The sequence below is a fragment of the Taudactylus pleione genome, unplaced genomic scaffold, assembly GCF_031769625.1.
Source record: "Taudactylus pleione unplaced genomic scaffold, aTauple2 ptg000105l, whole genome shotgun sequence".
Taxonomy (NCBI): Eukaryota; Metazoa; Chordata; class Amphibia; order Anura; family Myobatrachidae; genus Taudactylus; species Taudactylus pleione.
In genome coordinates this window covers 9,319,957-9,335,133 of record NW_028284507.1, presented here as the reverse complement: position 1 = coordinate 9,335,133, position 15,177 = coordinate 9,319,957, and the positions used below count along the sequence as shown (strand labels likewise).

The 15,177-nt window shown below is 43.0% G+C and overlaps 1 protein-coding gene across 1 annotated transcript; it reads left to right on the top strand.

Moving 5' to 3' along the window:
- The first annotated feature begins 1,324 nt into the window (after nt 1–1,324).
- LOC148525562 (low molecular weight neuronal intermediate filament-like) lies at nt 1,325–13,316 on the top strand. The gene is made up of 4 exons (XM_088470884.1): nt 1,325–2,132; nt 9,755–10,075; nt 10,841–10,965; nt 12,853–13,316. The coding sequence occupies exons 1-4, from the start codon at nt 1,419–1,421 to the stop codon at nt 13,094–13,096; spliced, it is 1,404 nt and encodes a 467-aa protein (XP_088327010.1). The 5' UTR covers nt 1,325–1,418; the 3' UTR covers nt 13,097–13,316.
- The last annotated feature ends 1,861 nt before the right edge of the window (nt 13,317–15,177 follow it).

Genomic DNA, 15,177 nt, shown 5'->3' with positions numbered 1-15,177 from the left:
GCTATAAGCACTGACTATATATATAAATACTCATGCAGAAATGTTCTCATTAGTAATAATAAGTCCATGTTGCCTCTGTTCTGCCCACTTGTACATGTACAGTTTGCAAGGTAACAGGTACATTATCAAATAAATGAATATAAATATATATATATATATATATATTTACATATAAATGCACCTATAGATATATTCCCCCACCATTCTGTTTGTGGCTCTACAATGTGCTGTCTTTGTCACTGGGTGTCCCATCTGCGCCGAGTATGCACTATTAGTTAGTGCAGGGGTCAGTGGGAGTGGGCATTGCTACAGTTATCCCTCGGCCAGACTGCAGGATTGTGTCTTCCCTGCCTCCCACGCCCTCCACATCATCCTGCAGTAGGATGGTCCGTGTATCCAGAGGAGCTGGGCAGATTATGGAACCACAAGGAGTGGCTGACATGAATCAATATTATGGCATTAGGATGTTGATAATTGCCACCCTGCATGTATTTATATATGTTTTAATGAATTTTTGGGAGGATGACTTCTTATAACCGCTGCCATTACAGGATTCATTTAACAGTCCATTGTCTCTTTATGAATTATATATGTTTCTTATAGTGGGGAGTTTCAGAAATAGGACATATTTGAACGTCCCCTGTAAAACATCATTATTTATTTAAAATGGAGAAAGTTTGCAAAATTAAAAAAAAAATCTATATGTAGCTTACTTTTGCTAAACAAAACAAAAAACATATACAAATAATGTTATCAGTGTAATACATTTATATTTAGGAGACACCAGTAAAATACAATTATTTTCAGATACTGCTCAATCATGATGAGAAAATTACTAAAATCCATTCAGCACTTAAACAGTTAACAGAAAAGGGTGTGTATAGTCCCCGCAGTGATACTTTTCATGTCTATTTTTTATTTATATTTGTTTGCAGGTCACTTTTTTAATTAAAGCAATGTGTTCTAACACTGCTATAAACTAATTTATGATTTATGTATTTAAAACAAAATAAATGAATAAAAATGTTTGTATGTATCTGCCATATTCATGTTCCAATAAGCCTGACTACAGTGCAATTAATAAGCAGAAAGAGATCAATTAATAAAGTACTGATATTTTTAAACACTGTTGCAATCTACTGTGTTCCTCACCTGCAGCAGGACAGCATTGAGCTGAAATGATTAACCCTTTCCTGCCTGATGGGCTAACTGGTTGCTGCAAGGGCTGCAGAGAATGTTGCATAGATAGATCACATGCTCTTATTGTGGGTGTGACTATCCTGGGTGGATGTGCAGCATGTGCCTGTATATATAGTGATGCTGGTGATTCTGCATTGTGCTTTGCGTGCTGCCTGGAAGAAGGAAGGTACCATATCCTTAGTCATCCCAAGAAGCATCCCCATCTCCAAGGCTTAACCATGACTTCCAGGGATCTCTACACTTCATCCTACAAGAAAATCTTTGGGGAGTCTCCCAGGTCATCTAGCCACCTGTACACCACCAGCTCTAGGTCCTCTCAGGCATACAGACCCAGGGACACCTACACCAGTGTGTCGTCCTACAGGAAGATCAGCAGGTCCCCCACCAGCCACATCGCCACAGCCCATCAGGACCACTTTGACTTGTCCCAGTCCACAGCTCTCAGCAACGAGCTGAAGATAGTGAGGACCAATGAGAAGGAACAACTCCAGGGTCTCAATGACCGTTTTGTCACCTACATTGAGAAGGTCCACCAGCTGGAGCAGCAGAACAAGTTGCTGGAGACAGAGGTGACCTTGCTCAGGCAGAAGCAGTCAGAGCCCTCAAGACTGAGCCAGATCTATGAGCAGGAGATCAGGGAGCTCAGGTCCAGGCTGGAGGAACAACTCCAAGAGAAGGACCAAGCTCATCTGGACTGCCAGCACCTGGAGAACTGCATCCATCAACTGCAGGAGAAGCTGGAGCAGGAGGCTGGCAAGAGAGAGGAGGCTGAGGAGGCTATGAAGAACTTCAGGAAGGACGTGGACCAAGCCACCCTGGACCGTCTGCAGCTGGAGAAGAAGGTGGAAGCCCTGCTGGATGAACTGGCGTTCCTGAGGAAGGTCCATGAGGAGGAGGTGGCTGAGCTGCAGGCTGCAGTGACAGAGGCGCAGGTGGGTCCCAGGCAGGGGGAGCAGGGGATGCTGTCTGGCAGGGCGGTGGCTCGGGCAGCAGAGGGGGGAGCAGAGAGGAGTGCAATCATGAATATCTGTTACATGTTGGAGAGACACATAAGAGCACACAAGAGGGCGTGATGTGGCTCAGCCCTCATATAAAGGGGATGCAAAATGTTCTACTGTAATATATAGTATTAAAGACGCAGTTACTGGACAGTAATAACTACATGTGCCTCAGCCGGTGCAGTCCCAGCCAGTGCATTGCAGCATTTATATGAATAACTTTTAGATTAAACTAAAAATATCCTTGTCGTAAGTTGATTAAAATAAATAAACTTGATGATACAGCCAGACCTCACATGTAGGAAATGACAGGGTGCCCCCCCTCTCCCATCCCCCTCTCCCATTAATAAATAAACTTTGTGATACAGCCAGCCCTCACATGTAGGAAATGACAGGGTGCCCCCTCCCCTCCCATTATTACAGTGGTGGGGGCATATCTGGATTCAGGAGCAGTTTTGTCAGTGTACAGCACTTGTCTGGAATTGGTTGCTTGGTTCATTACATAGGGGTCATAATATTTCTGTAGCACGTTGTCTGTGTGTTACCAGCTCATGTTTCCGTGCAATTATACATTGTTTCTCCTGTCCATTGAGGAAGGACATATATTTAGGGAAAGGGGCCAGGGCTGACAACACACGAGTATTTGCAGAACCCTTATAGCTGCAGAGTATATAGAAGGAGCAGATCTAGCAGCAGCGTCATTCAGGGATTTTATTGTCAGGGTTACATAGAGCCAGTACAAGGGCTGATACGTGTGGGTGTGTATTGTACACACTAATAAGGGAATCCCTAAGACTTGATGCAGACAGGCACCAGCACAGAAGATGAAGCTGCAGAAAGCAATATATGCTTTATAAACAAAGTGAGATTCTGCCAGAATTACCCACATGGGGCGATATGTACTGTATCCTATATGTGTGCTAACACATATTATAGTGAAGCAGTAATTAATGTATTTTGTTATAATTGAATACCAAAATATATATTTTAGCTGTGGATTTATTTTGTGATAATATTGTTATAATTGTAATGTAGATGTTCTGGTTTGAAGAGAAGTGACAGTTTCAAAATTATATATAAATTGGCATAGAGCAATGTGGCTAGTGTCTAGTATTACCGGGATTTAGTCAAAAGGTTGACAGTGTCAATGGCGACATTCATAAACTAAAATGGCAATGTCGGCAGTTTTGATGTCTACATTGTCAGAATGTCGACATGAGGGTTAGGCTGCGTGCGGAAAGGTTAGTGTTCGGCTGTGGGAGTACGATTGCCCTTGAAATTCTTCATACGATGTGGTCAAATGGTGTACGATTGATCGTTACGATCATAGAATAAGATGCATAGGAGTGTATCACATTGTACTCAAAAGATCTTAGATCTCTCTGCAAAACCATCTGCTCTGCGATCCAACTAGAGTACGGCGGGGACGTGCATCGGAGTCGCAGAACACACAGAAAACACCTATTTTCATACGATTGGTCTGTACAACCCGTCGAAACTGTCCATTTCGGGTAAAAGATCGTACCGTGTATGGGCACCTTTAGGCTGCAGGGGGAGGGGGGTTTAGGCACTAGAGGGAGGGTTAAGGTGCATACACATGGGACGATTCGCTCCATGACCGACATCGTCCCGTGTGTTCCCCGCAGGGGTGTGCTCAGTGTCATTAACGACACTGAGCACCAACAATGAACGAAATCAAGAATGATTTAGTTCAGTGCCAGGCTCCCTCCCTCATCACCGAATATGTTCAACCTGACAATATCGTCAGGTTGGACGTGAGGTTCGGGCAATGAACGTTAACTACCAATTACAAACGGGAGTTATCGTTCATCGTTTTGGGGCTGAAACTGAATGATTTTTTGGATGGCTGAATGACAACGATATCATTTTCTTCCGCTCGTTCAAAAAATCGCTGCGTGTGTACGCATCTTTAGGGATAGGGGAGAAATACTCAGCCGAATGGCGGAGGTCTGATCCGGAAGTCAGTGTCACATGACTGCCAGGACTCAGAAGACACCGCTGCATCCATTGGGAGTAGGTGACTGCCGGGCCACCAGGGACGATATGTCGCCTTTCTAACATTTCATCATTGTCTATCTGATGAATAACAAGATGGTCAACGTTGAGATTAGAATCATGTCGGCATTCTCATGTCGATATATCATGTACTGTAATTCAGATAAGACTCACCAAGTTGAAAAAAGACTAATACGACTTAAAGAGGTCGATTCAATTACGGGTGAAGTGCCGCCTAGCGGTACCATGATGCTCAGCTGCGCACATTATCCGTGCACCCCTATGGTGTACAATGAAAAACTAGATATGTTGCTGGCTGCAATGTGCCGTTCTGGAATGGTACATCGCGGCCATCGTGTTTAATTGAATTTGCTGGCGGGCAGTGCCATTGTTGTAACCGTATTTCCGATACCTCGTGACTACCAACATTGCAGTTGTTTCCTAGCACTGATGTAGTGTTTTATTACCATAATTAGCATGGATTTGCCACTAATTGGATACCACCCCCTTCAAAGAAACTTTATAGTGGTCTTATATATAATAAGTAATATCTATTACAAGAACACGTTTGAGAAGTTGAGCTGTGTATATTTTTTATTTATGTTTGCTATGCACCTAAATTCTTATAAATGTTCTGTTATCTGTAGTTTCTAACAGAGAGAGGCCCATTATATGTCCTGCAGTAGATAGGTAGTCAGATATGCATAGGAAAAATATCCCCCCACCCGTTTCCCCATTTTATCGCCATCATCTTTAGTACTGATTCTTTTACATGTATGAGAATATTAGTAAGGGTTGTATATAAGGAAACCAGTATTTTTGGTTGAGTAGTGGCCGATTAATAACCAAAATGAAGCCACTCTTCTAATTACAGACCAATTTATAGTTCTATAGATGTAAAACATGAGGACAGCCACAGATTGGGCAGATTGAAGTACCATACGTTTGTTTGAGTTTACAATCCCAGAGGACGGGACATCTAAATTGCTCTGTTTTCTCATTTGCATACAGTGCCATTGGCAAACAAGAAGAATAAATAAAAACAAAATGACTAGCATGCTCTTTACATAGTTCTATATGTACTAATCAGTCATACACAATCAGCAAAGGTAGTTGAAGTGGGAACAGAGAGTAATGTAATAACTCTGCTTTTGTCACCGCAGACAGTCAGAAATGCTGTAAGGTAACCAGTAGCATTGTCTGTAATGGTGTAGGGAAGAATGGACAGATGAGAATGGATTATTGTCTTACGTGAGAAAGGAGGTGACCTGTTAAATATGATCCGTGCAGGCAGGAGCAGTCACAGCAATGTCTTTATTATCAGGACAATGCAGGAATCATTTTCTCCTTCACAGATGAGAGAGAGAGAGAGAGAGAGAGAGAGAGAGAGAGAGAGAGAGAGAGAGAGAGAGAGAGAGAGAGAGAGAGAGATATATATTGGGAAAGGTGTAATGTAGTCCTGCATTCTTACTAAGATCCATTGAGAATACATTTGGGACCTCTACATTAAACAGATTTAGGATATATCGGCACACACTTACTAAAATTTGAAAGCATCATAATATCTTGATGATCACTTTTTCTATAATAATGTATATGTTGAGAAAATAAATCAAATACAAATAAATATATTTGGGAAGTAATCCATTTGACCCACAACCCCACTCCCAATATGCATTTTGAAATATCAGCAACTGTTTTTTATTCCCGGCACATTACATTCAAGATTAGCCATCTGCTAAACCCAAGTATTCCTGAATTCATGCCGGTAATACCCTGTGCCACATCTTCCATTAATCCACCGCAAAGATGATCACTAGGAAGGAGACAGATGTTCATATGCTCATGTATTCCTGTATTTATGTTTGCTGAGATATGAAGAGCCCTCTGGCCATTTATAATTCGTGTTTCATTAAATAGGCACAGGTTACTTTTTTTTTTTTTCTTGCCTAATCTAATATTCTTTATCAATTTATGATATCAATAAATGTATCATATCTATTAATTTCCTATATAGTAAAAGGGAATTATTATAATTTTTTATTTATTTAAAATAATCTTTTCTATATAACAACTTTTTTAAAAGTCAGCCTCATTCAGGCTGCATTGCAGACTTGTTCCTATGAGTGGAACACTACATCTTCCCTGGGCTAGATGACACATGCTTTATGGGTAATTACACTACTGTGCATCCCCTTCTCTCCTTCCCACAATATGGGGCTCTTGTCAGACAATCACAGATGGACCTATTTATACACAAGTCATTATATTACAGGTAATGGAGAAAGTCTAAAAACAGTTTAAATTGTACCTAAGAAAACTTTAATACAAAAATAATAATAAAAGTAGTAGTAATAGTAGTAGTAATAATAACAATCATCTGTAGATAAATGTGTCCTTTGCATATGAGCATCTTAGAGGGGATCATTTGTCTTCATACATGCTCTCCCTCTGGATGATAAATGATAATGTGACTTCGCAGTGTCCGCCTTGCATTTTATTCCCTCAATCTTCAATGTCCAGATGTTCATTTAGTGCATTTGTCTTACCCACAAAACCTTGGGTTCTACCTCTGGGATTTACCATCAGCTGTCGCTGGGTTAACACCTTCACTGCCAGCCAGATGTTTAGTGAGCTTATTATTTCCACAGCATTGTACACTCTACTGTACTTTTCTCATAATATAAACATTTTTTTTACATGACTGTTTTTTATGACACACTGACCAGTATTGATCAGGTGCCTAATAGTGTAGATGAAGGAGATGAAGACATACCTCCCAACTGTCCCAGTTTCAGCGGGATAGTCCCACTTTTTGTTCACTATCCTGCAGGCGGGCAGGAGGTTGGGGGACACTATGTTGTCATGTTCATTCATCCCGCTATAAACAATAGATAGGACACAATTATGGTGCTGCCTGATGGGCCAGAGCAGCTGAATATGGAGGGTGCAAACCTCCCAGGTAAATACTTGATTACAAATAGGAAACAAAGAGAGGTACAGTGCTAGCAGTGTATTAAAATGCGTTAAGAAGATTTTAATCCTGAATTGAATCATGTTAAACAGATTTTTATCCTGAATTAAGCCTTTTGGAATCCCCTATACTAAGAAGCTGAGGGTCATCTCAGCGAAACGCGTTAAACAGACTTTAATCCTGAATTGAGCCTTTTGGAATCAGTGGTTCTCAAACTCGGTCCTCAGGACCCCACAGAGGTCACATTTTCCAGGTCACCCAGCAGGTGCACAGGTGTATTCATTACTCACTGACACATTTTGAAAGATCCACAGGTGAAGCTAATTATTTCACTTGTGATTGTGAGGAGACCATGAAAACATGCACTGTGTGGGGTCCCGAGGACCGAGTTTGAGAACCTGTGCCCTATACTATCACTCCATTTTCAGTCTGTCCAACCAAGGGATCTCTGTTTTAGAGACTCCATCCGCCGTGCAAATTCTGAGTCTGCAAATACAGATCCGTCCAACATGATTGTTATTTACATCACGTGATCGGACTGGACGCTTCCTTCATGTTGCAGCTCCCGGAGCTTGGTAATTGGTGTGATTACACATCATTTACCTATTTATCTATTGAATATTGCTAACTTAATGATTCAATTATTTTTATGGGATTGCCATATGTCTAACATTTTTAATTTAAAGGTTTTATGTATGGCTTGATTACAATAAGTGTTATTACATGCAGCTGTTTTAGATATGTAATCAGTGTCCAGGTATATATACTTAAGAACACTGCTCACATTTGTCAGCCAGGGAATAAAATAAACATCTAATTAATTTCATGTTGGCTTAATTGAAGCAGCTTGCTGGTTATCTGGCTGTCCCAAAGCAGTTTTAAGGAGTTTTCTCTGGTAGTGTGGCCGTGTGACTTCTCGCTACAACCTTCATGTACATTGTGTTACAGTGCCATCTGGGTAGCCTGAAAAGCTGCATGTGATCATCTTTAGAGTCTTCCTTCTCCTTTATACTCCACAAATATCATTAGGTCAGTAAATTCCGAGATCAAGCATGTCAGCTGTGTAACTTGTGTTACCTGCACATGTGCAGTATGAATGGCGATATCCTGAGCACGCATACGCACTGTGCTCTGTGTTTAGCAACCTTACAGGGGCGCTACAAGGCTTAATCAGGCTCTGGTGCCAGTTTTGCACAAGTGATCCCAGTTTTATTTTATGATAAGTGGGGCTGGGCTTATTGGGGGAGTTTCTTGCTGAGCGTGGGTGCTGAGTAGCAAGATTTTTTTAAAATCTGTTTTTTTGTTTGCAGTTTGTGGTTAAATGACATTTAAATGGTGGAGGGGGCTCATTTATGGGTATTCCCTGTTTTGCGAAGTGCAAAAATAATTTTCTCCACAAAAGGACTCATTTTTCTAGGTGTAGGTAGGTGGAGGAAACCAAATTTCGCCTTTATTTATGGCCTGTGCAACCAGTGTCATAAAAAGTCTCAAACACACAAATGTGACACAAGTAATAAAGACAGTATCACTCTCATAGTGAATAGCAAGCATAACTGGGCTAGTGCCAAATAGTATTTTAGGAGAAAATGTGAAAATTTATCGTTGAAGCAGAGAGCAGTCTTACAGACATACCAAGTCCTAATGGGTTGGGTACGGAATGCCGGTACTCAAGATCCCGGCGGTCAGAATTCCGACACCGACATCCCGACAGAGTTAGGATACCAACACTCAGTATCCTAACCCTCCCTCCCTGGTCCCTGAACCTAACCTTCCCCCCTAGTGCCTAACCTCCCTCTCTCCGCGCCCTAAACCTACCCTTCCCCCCTTAGTGCCTAACCCTAACCCTAGTGCCTAACCCTAACCCTCCACCTAACCGCAGTACCCTACCCTCCAACATGACCCGTTCCATTAGGTACAAAAAGCTCTGCTCCTGGACTTCCCACCTAATTAATGATTGCAGTCACATGTGTTGAGCTAGTCATTTCATGAGAAGGGAGTTTCAGCACAGGTGGCTGGAATCATAAATTAAGAAGGAAGTCCAGGAGCAGAGCATTTTGTACCTAATGGAACTGGTCATGTTGGAGGGTATGCAGCGCTGGCATTCTAAGCACTGGCATCCCGACTATTGGGATATTGAACGGATCCCGTCCTAATAGGTAGGACTTAAATAATATTCCGTACAATCTGTATTACTTTGGGAAGAGTTACTATTTTCCCTTTATGGGGAGGGGCAAAAGGCATCACATAGAGTAAGAAGAACAGCCAGCAGTGAAACAGTGAGGTTAGCTTGCATACTGCTTGGACTTGACAAACAATTATTACAAGAATAAAAATTAATGTCTGTGTTATTACGAATGAAAACATGAAACATTTCATAAGTGATGAGATCAACAGAGTAAAAAACGCAAAAAGATTTTAAAATATAATTGATTCAAGTATATGTTTCTCCACCCCCTGTGTATGTGAATTGGTCTATTTCACAAGACTTAATAAGCATTAACATTCATGAAAAGTCCTACGCGACGTATATGTAAATCATGTTAAAAACTCTAGTGTTCTTTTGCAGGTCACCGTGGAGATGGATGTGGTCAGTAAGCCTGACCTGACTGCGGCCCTGAAGGAAATACGTATGCAGTATGAGGTCCTGTCTACTCGCAACCAGCAGTCTGCTGAGGAGTGGTACCAGACCAAGATTGCCAACGTGTCCCAAGAGGCAGCCAGGAACAATGATAACATTCGCCAAGCCAAGGAAGAGCTCACAGAGTACCGGAGACAGCTCCAAGCCCGAACCCTAGAGATCGACGCTCTACGTAGTGCTAATGAGTCACTTGAGAGGCAGCTTCAGGAGGCTGAGGACAGGAGTAACGAAGAGATATCTCAAATGCAGGTAGGCACTGTGTGTAAAACCTTTATAATGGCCACATTATAAGGTCATCATTTTTGTTTAAGCAAGTTCGCCTAAAACTGTACTGATCTGAAGGCACAGGCTGATATGTACCAGTGGGGGGCAGTCAGAGCTCCAACTGGAGAGCAGTGAGTCGGAAGATCAACTGTCACACTGCACCTGCACTGACAGTTACTAATTTCCTGCAAGCACATATAAATGGAAAGATAGGTCCTTTTCTGGGCTAAAACCATGTTAGCAAACATTGGGGTCCTTTTCAGGATCAATGGAATGGGGTTATATAGGTGAGGATAATGTATAAAATGAAGGCTGCAGATCTATTTCAAGGTCCATTCTTCAACCCGGGCAACGTTGGGTATCCCAGCTAGTTAATAATAAGCTGATTTGCACACATTATTCATTTTACTGCTGATTATGGTTGAAATACACCACCAGCTTCTATGCAACAATTAGGGTTAGCTAGATACAAGAGAGCTGCAGTAGTCTTCTATGTTCTGTTTTCAATAAAGAGCACCAAATGTTCTGTTTTCAATAATGTATCACATCATAAAGTATACTGTATATAGGATTAGCTGTTTGCTGTAAGGACGAGGAGCCTGCACAGTACAGACCATGTACAACATGATATAACAACAGATTGTTACTGAATGTACATGATTCCTTAAAGGTTAAACCCCCAGTAATGTGTGTTTTTTCCTGCTACCCACCATTCCTAATTGAAGATTTGTCACAATGTCTTCTTTTCAGGAAACAATCAATCAACTGGACAATGCTCTAAGAACCACTAAGGGAGAGATGGCTCGTCATCTGAGAGAATACCAGGACCTTCTCAATGTCAAGATGGCTCTGGATATTGAAATAGCAGCTTACAGGTAATGGGGCCATCTGTCCAGGCAGTGGTGTGCAATTGTCACCAACTCAAATGCACAGTGACACCGTTTGTGTGGGCCCAAAAGGAGAGCAGTGCCTGAGAATCATCCATTTGACATCAATTGGACCATTTTAGTCATTGGGCTGGATGCATCCTAGAATGTATGCCTATTTGTGAGCATATCTTGAGTGTTTTCGAAATGCGCATGCTCTGGAACAAGTATGCGCGACACAGAGTATATGCATTTCAGTCGCATCTAGACTTACAGCTGAAGAGACGTAACTGGGCCGTAATGCGGCATTCTTACATAGACAAAGCCCGACGTATCTTTTGCATCTAGTATAGGTTGGAGTAAGCGCACACTAATGAGGATGAATGGTAGCAGATCAAGGAGGAGATGTATTCAGCCTCCTAAAAAGCGGAGAATTGGACTTGTCCCTGGCAACCAATCAGCGTCTAGCTAGCGTTTATCAAGTACATTCTATAAAATTATAGGTAGAAGCTGATGTTGGCCACAGTGATCATATGCATATTGCGTATTTCCAAGTCACTCCAAGTTGGACAGATCTCTAACGTTTCTCTCCATGGGGGCGATTCAATTCAGCGAGATGCTGAATAGCCTCAGGAGGGAGCTCCCAGAGGTATTCAATTCAGCACGCTATTTGGTCCGATTAAAGGATTTCTTCTCGCACCCTCCTAAAGTGCCAGCCACGGGGCTGTTTACCTGGCTTAGCGCGGCGCTAACAGCCTCGCGGCCAGTACTTTAGTTGGAGAATGCCGGCTCTCACGACTAAACACCCAGCATTCTCCGACTTAACTGCTTCCCGACAAAGTAAACAACACGCTGAATTGAATAGCTCTGGGAGCTCCCTCCCGGGGCTACTTAGCATCACGCTGAATTGAATCGACCTCCATATGGCAAATGGCCAATCAGCTTGTCAACTGGGCGGCAGCTGGCCATATGCACAGAAGAGAATTGTCTTGTAGGTGTGTAGCCAGAGTAGTCCCGTACTCTGATGGCATTGCCAGCTAATAAAAAACAGTGGGGCAGTGCATTATGTACACATTAAAATGTATGTATAGTCGTATTAGCATTGTGGTGGAGATGTATAAAACCTCATGATTAGACAAATCGAGAAGTTGCCCATAGCAACCATGCAGCTTCTACCATGGGCGTTTCTAGAGAGGAGGGGGCTCGTGTGCAGTCTCCGACATGGCCCCCTCCTCTCCACCCGGCGGCCGGCAGCGCTCTGAGCTGTGTGCAGCCAGCGCCGGAGTTATAGACTCTGGGCACTAGAGTGTGCCCAGAGTCTATAGTGTATGCACAGGTCACCAGGAAAATGGCCGCGGCGGCCATTTTCCCTGTACTGCGCATGCGCAAACGACGGGAAAATGGCCACCGCGGCCATTTTCCAGTCATTTTACAGCGCCGGTCACCTGCGCCAACGTGGGACTCCGGAGAGGTAAGTATTATTAAGGGTGCAGGGTGTGCGGTGCGGGGCCCCCCTGGACCCAGGGGCCGTGTTCTCCGCATACCTTGACCCCATTATAGATACGCCCCTAGCTTCTACCTATCATTTTAAAGAATGTACTTGATAAATGCTAGACAGATGCTGATTGGTTGCTATGGCATCTTCTCCACTCTTTAAAATGTTAATACATTTCCCCCTTAGCGAAATATCCGCATTCTGAAAGCGGCTGCATGCGGACCTGAGAGTGCCTCTGAATAAGGCACATAGCATGTAACCATGCAAGCCTTGTATAACAGTACATTTTTAAATATAAATAATAGTTATGAACCCTGTAATGCTATGTTTACATATGGATATAAATTATACACTGTTTGCATGATAGAGTTCCTTCAACCATAGTTTGTATTTGTTTACAGGAAACTCCTGGAGGGAGAGGAGACCCGTTTGACCACAGTGGGAGGAGGCAGCATGTTTGGCATTGGGTACCCGTATTCCTCTGGTTCTTACTCTGGAAGCAAAAGTTATACTTCTAGTACAATCACCACCCGGAAAGAGGAGAAAAAAGAAGTATCTGACGGAGGCAAGGGAGGGTCCTCTGTCCAGCCCAAAGCACCAAAGTCAGGAGACGCCAGCTCAGAGAAGACCTCCCCTAAGAACTGACCTAGCTATAATACTTTGAAACCCACACATATGCCATACTGATACTTGTTATTCATGTTTTTATTTTTAAACATTGCAAGTAGACTAGCATTGACCCGCAGGGGTTAAAAGAAGAAGCCAGAAAGATATTCATCCATATTTATTGGAAGCGTAACAATAAGCTACTGTACTAACAAGTTACATACAATCACCAGGTATAATAAATATACAAAAAAAAGTATTTATCTGTTGACTATATAATGATGTGTACTTAAAGTTTACATTACATGCAGATACAGTCCTTCCTACCCCAATTGTCTGTGTCCCAGTATCTGCTCTCTCCACTTCCTGTGGCAGCACAAGCCCTTAGGGTCTCAATGCCTCCTATGCACTGTGGGCCTGATTCAGAGTCGCTCGTAAGTGGCCGCTCGTTCGCTCCGAGCGATGTTCGCACATCTGCGCATGCGTATGGGTTTTAGTACGCATGAGCGAACCAGTCAGTGCGTCCGAAAATCGTGCGCTCGCAAAATAGCGAATGCCTGCTAATTTGAGTGACAGGATGAGGCGTTTGTGGGTGGTAACGGGGGAAGGTGCTTGAAAAGGGGAGTGGAGATCCGAACGCAGGCGTGCCAAAAGGTCAAAACGGGCGTTTTAAGGGTGTGCATAATTAACAAAGCAGCGTCATCGACCACGTCAGTTGGGTGTCTTTTAGCCAGAACTGCTCGCATGATTGCGGTAGGAAAATGCAACCACATGAATAGCGGGCAGTTAATTCGCCTTGCGATGTACTCGATTAATCTAATAAATAGCGGAGATGACGTATGATGCGAGCGGCCAGGGGGGCGTTTTTTACAAAAAAAGTCCGCATGTTTTGTTTTCTCGTTCAGACATAGAGGCGTCAACAGACTGCAAGGAGCGAACGGTCAATTTAAATAGCCAGCCCCTTTTTCTGGACGAGCGAGCGCAAATAGCATCTGGCTCTGAATCAGGCCCTGTGTGAGGTCACGCCACATCTGAAGCATCCAGCTTCTTGAGACCTTAGCCCAGTAGTGCGATCTTCCAACATCGGTTGTGACACTAAGCGCATGAGTAGCTGTTTCAGATTTGGTCCATGCGCAGAAAGGGAAAATAAAATGATAAGTGAATAACAACAATGAAAAGACCCGGTCGCCGGACCACGTTTTACTGCATTGTCTTGCAAAACAGGTAAGGGAATTGCTACTTAGCTAAGCTATAGATCACATAGAAAATGATGAGATTTATAGTCAAAAGAAGCACTTTTGTACTGCACATCTTCATGACTAGACCCCTTGACTACTCCAAAAATAGCTAGCACTGTCCCAGCAAAGAGATAACTCCCTCTAAAGTAGTGTTTTTCACCAACGCAAAATACATCACTGCATTTGCGCATAGCAATAGTCACTGTGAAGATGTTAGCGGCAATGGAACTGTACTGCTGCTCCTGCACTACCCACATAGATAGGTAAGTGCAGCACATTGAATACGTCATTTGCCCGCTGTGATTATTCTGTCATGATTAGCATAATAAAGTATTTCTGCCTGTGTATTGGGGAAGGAGCCGATGGAGCACAGAATTATGGCAGAGAACTGTCTCTTCCTGCTTTACTCCACTTCTGCCCACTGACTGATAATACACGTAACGCCATCCAGAGATGGCATTATGCTTTCTACAATAGATGAGAGAAGGGAAGCTGCTCTCATCTTTATAAATAGGGATTCTGCGAATCACAATGAAACAAATGGGGGTTGCTGAACTGCGTAGGGAGAAGTGAAAAGGTGGAAAAATCACTGATTTCTCACTTTTCAGTGCACTAAATATTGAGTAGTGAAATTTTAGGCTTTCTCCAGCTAGAATGCTGGAGAAAAGCCATTTTTTAGCTTATTAAACACACCTCTTGTGGAGAAAGACATTCAGGAGCGAGCATAGGGCCTGATTAATAACGGATTGCAACTGCGACAGCGTAGGCAGATCGGCCATTGGTGTGTACTGTGCATGCGTGGGACCTCAGCGTTTGGGGGTGGTGACGGGGGAGTGGTTGTATAAATGCAGGCATGCCTGTCTGAACGCCTTTTCTTGGGCA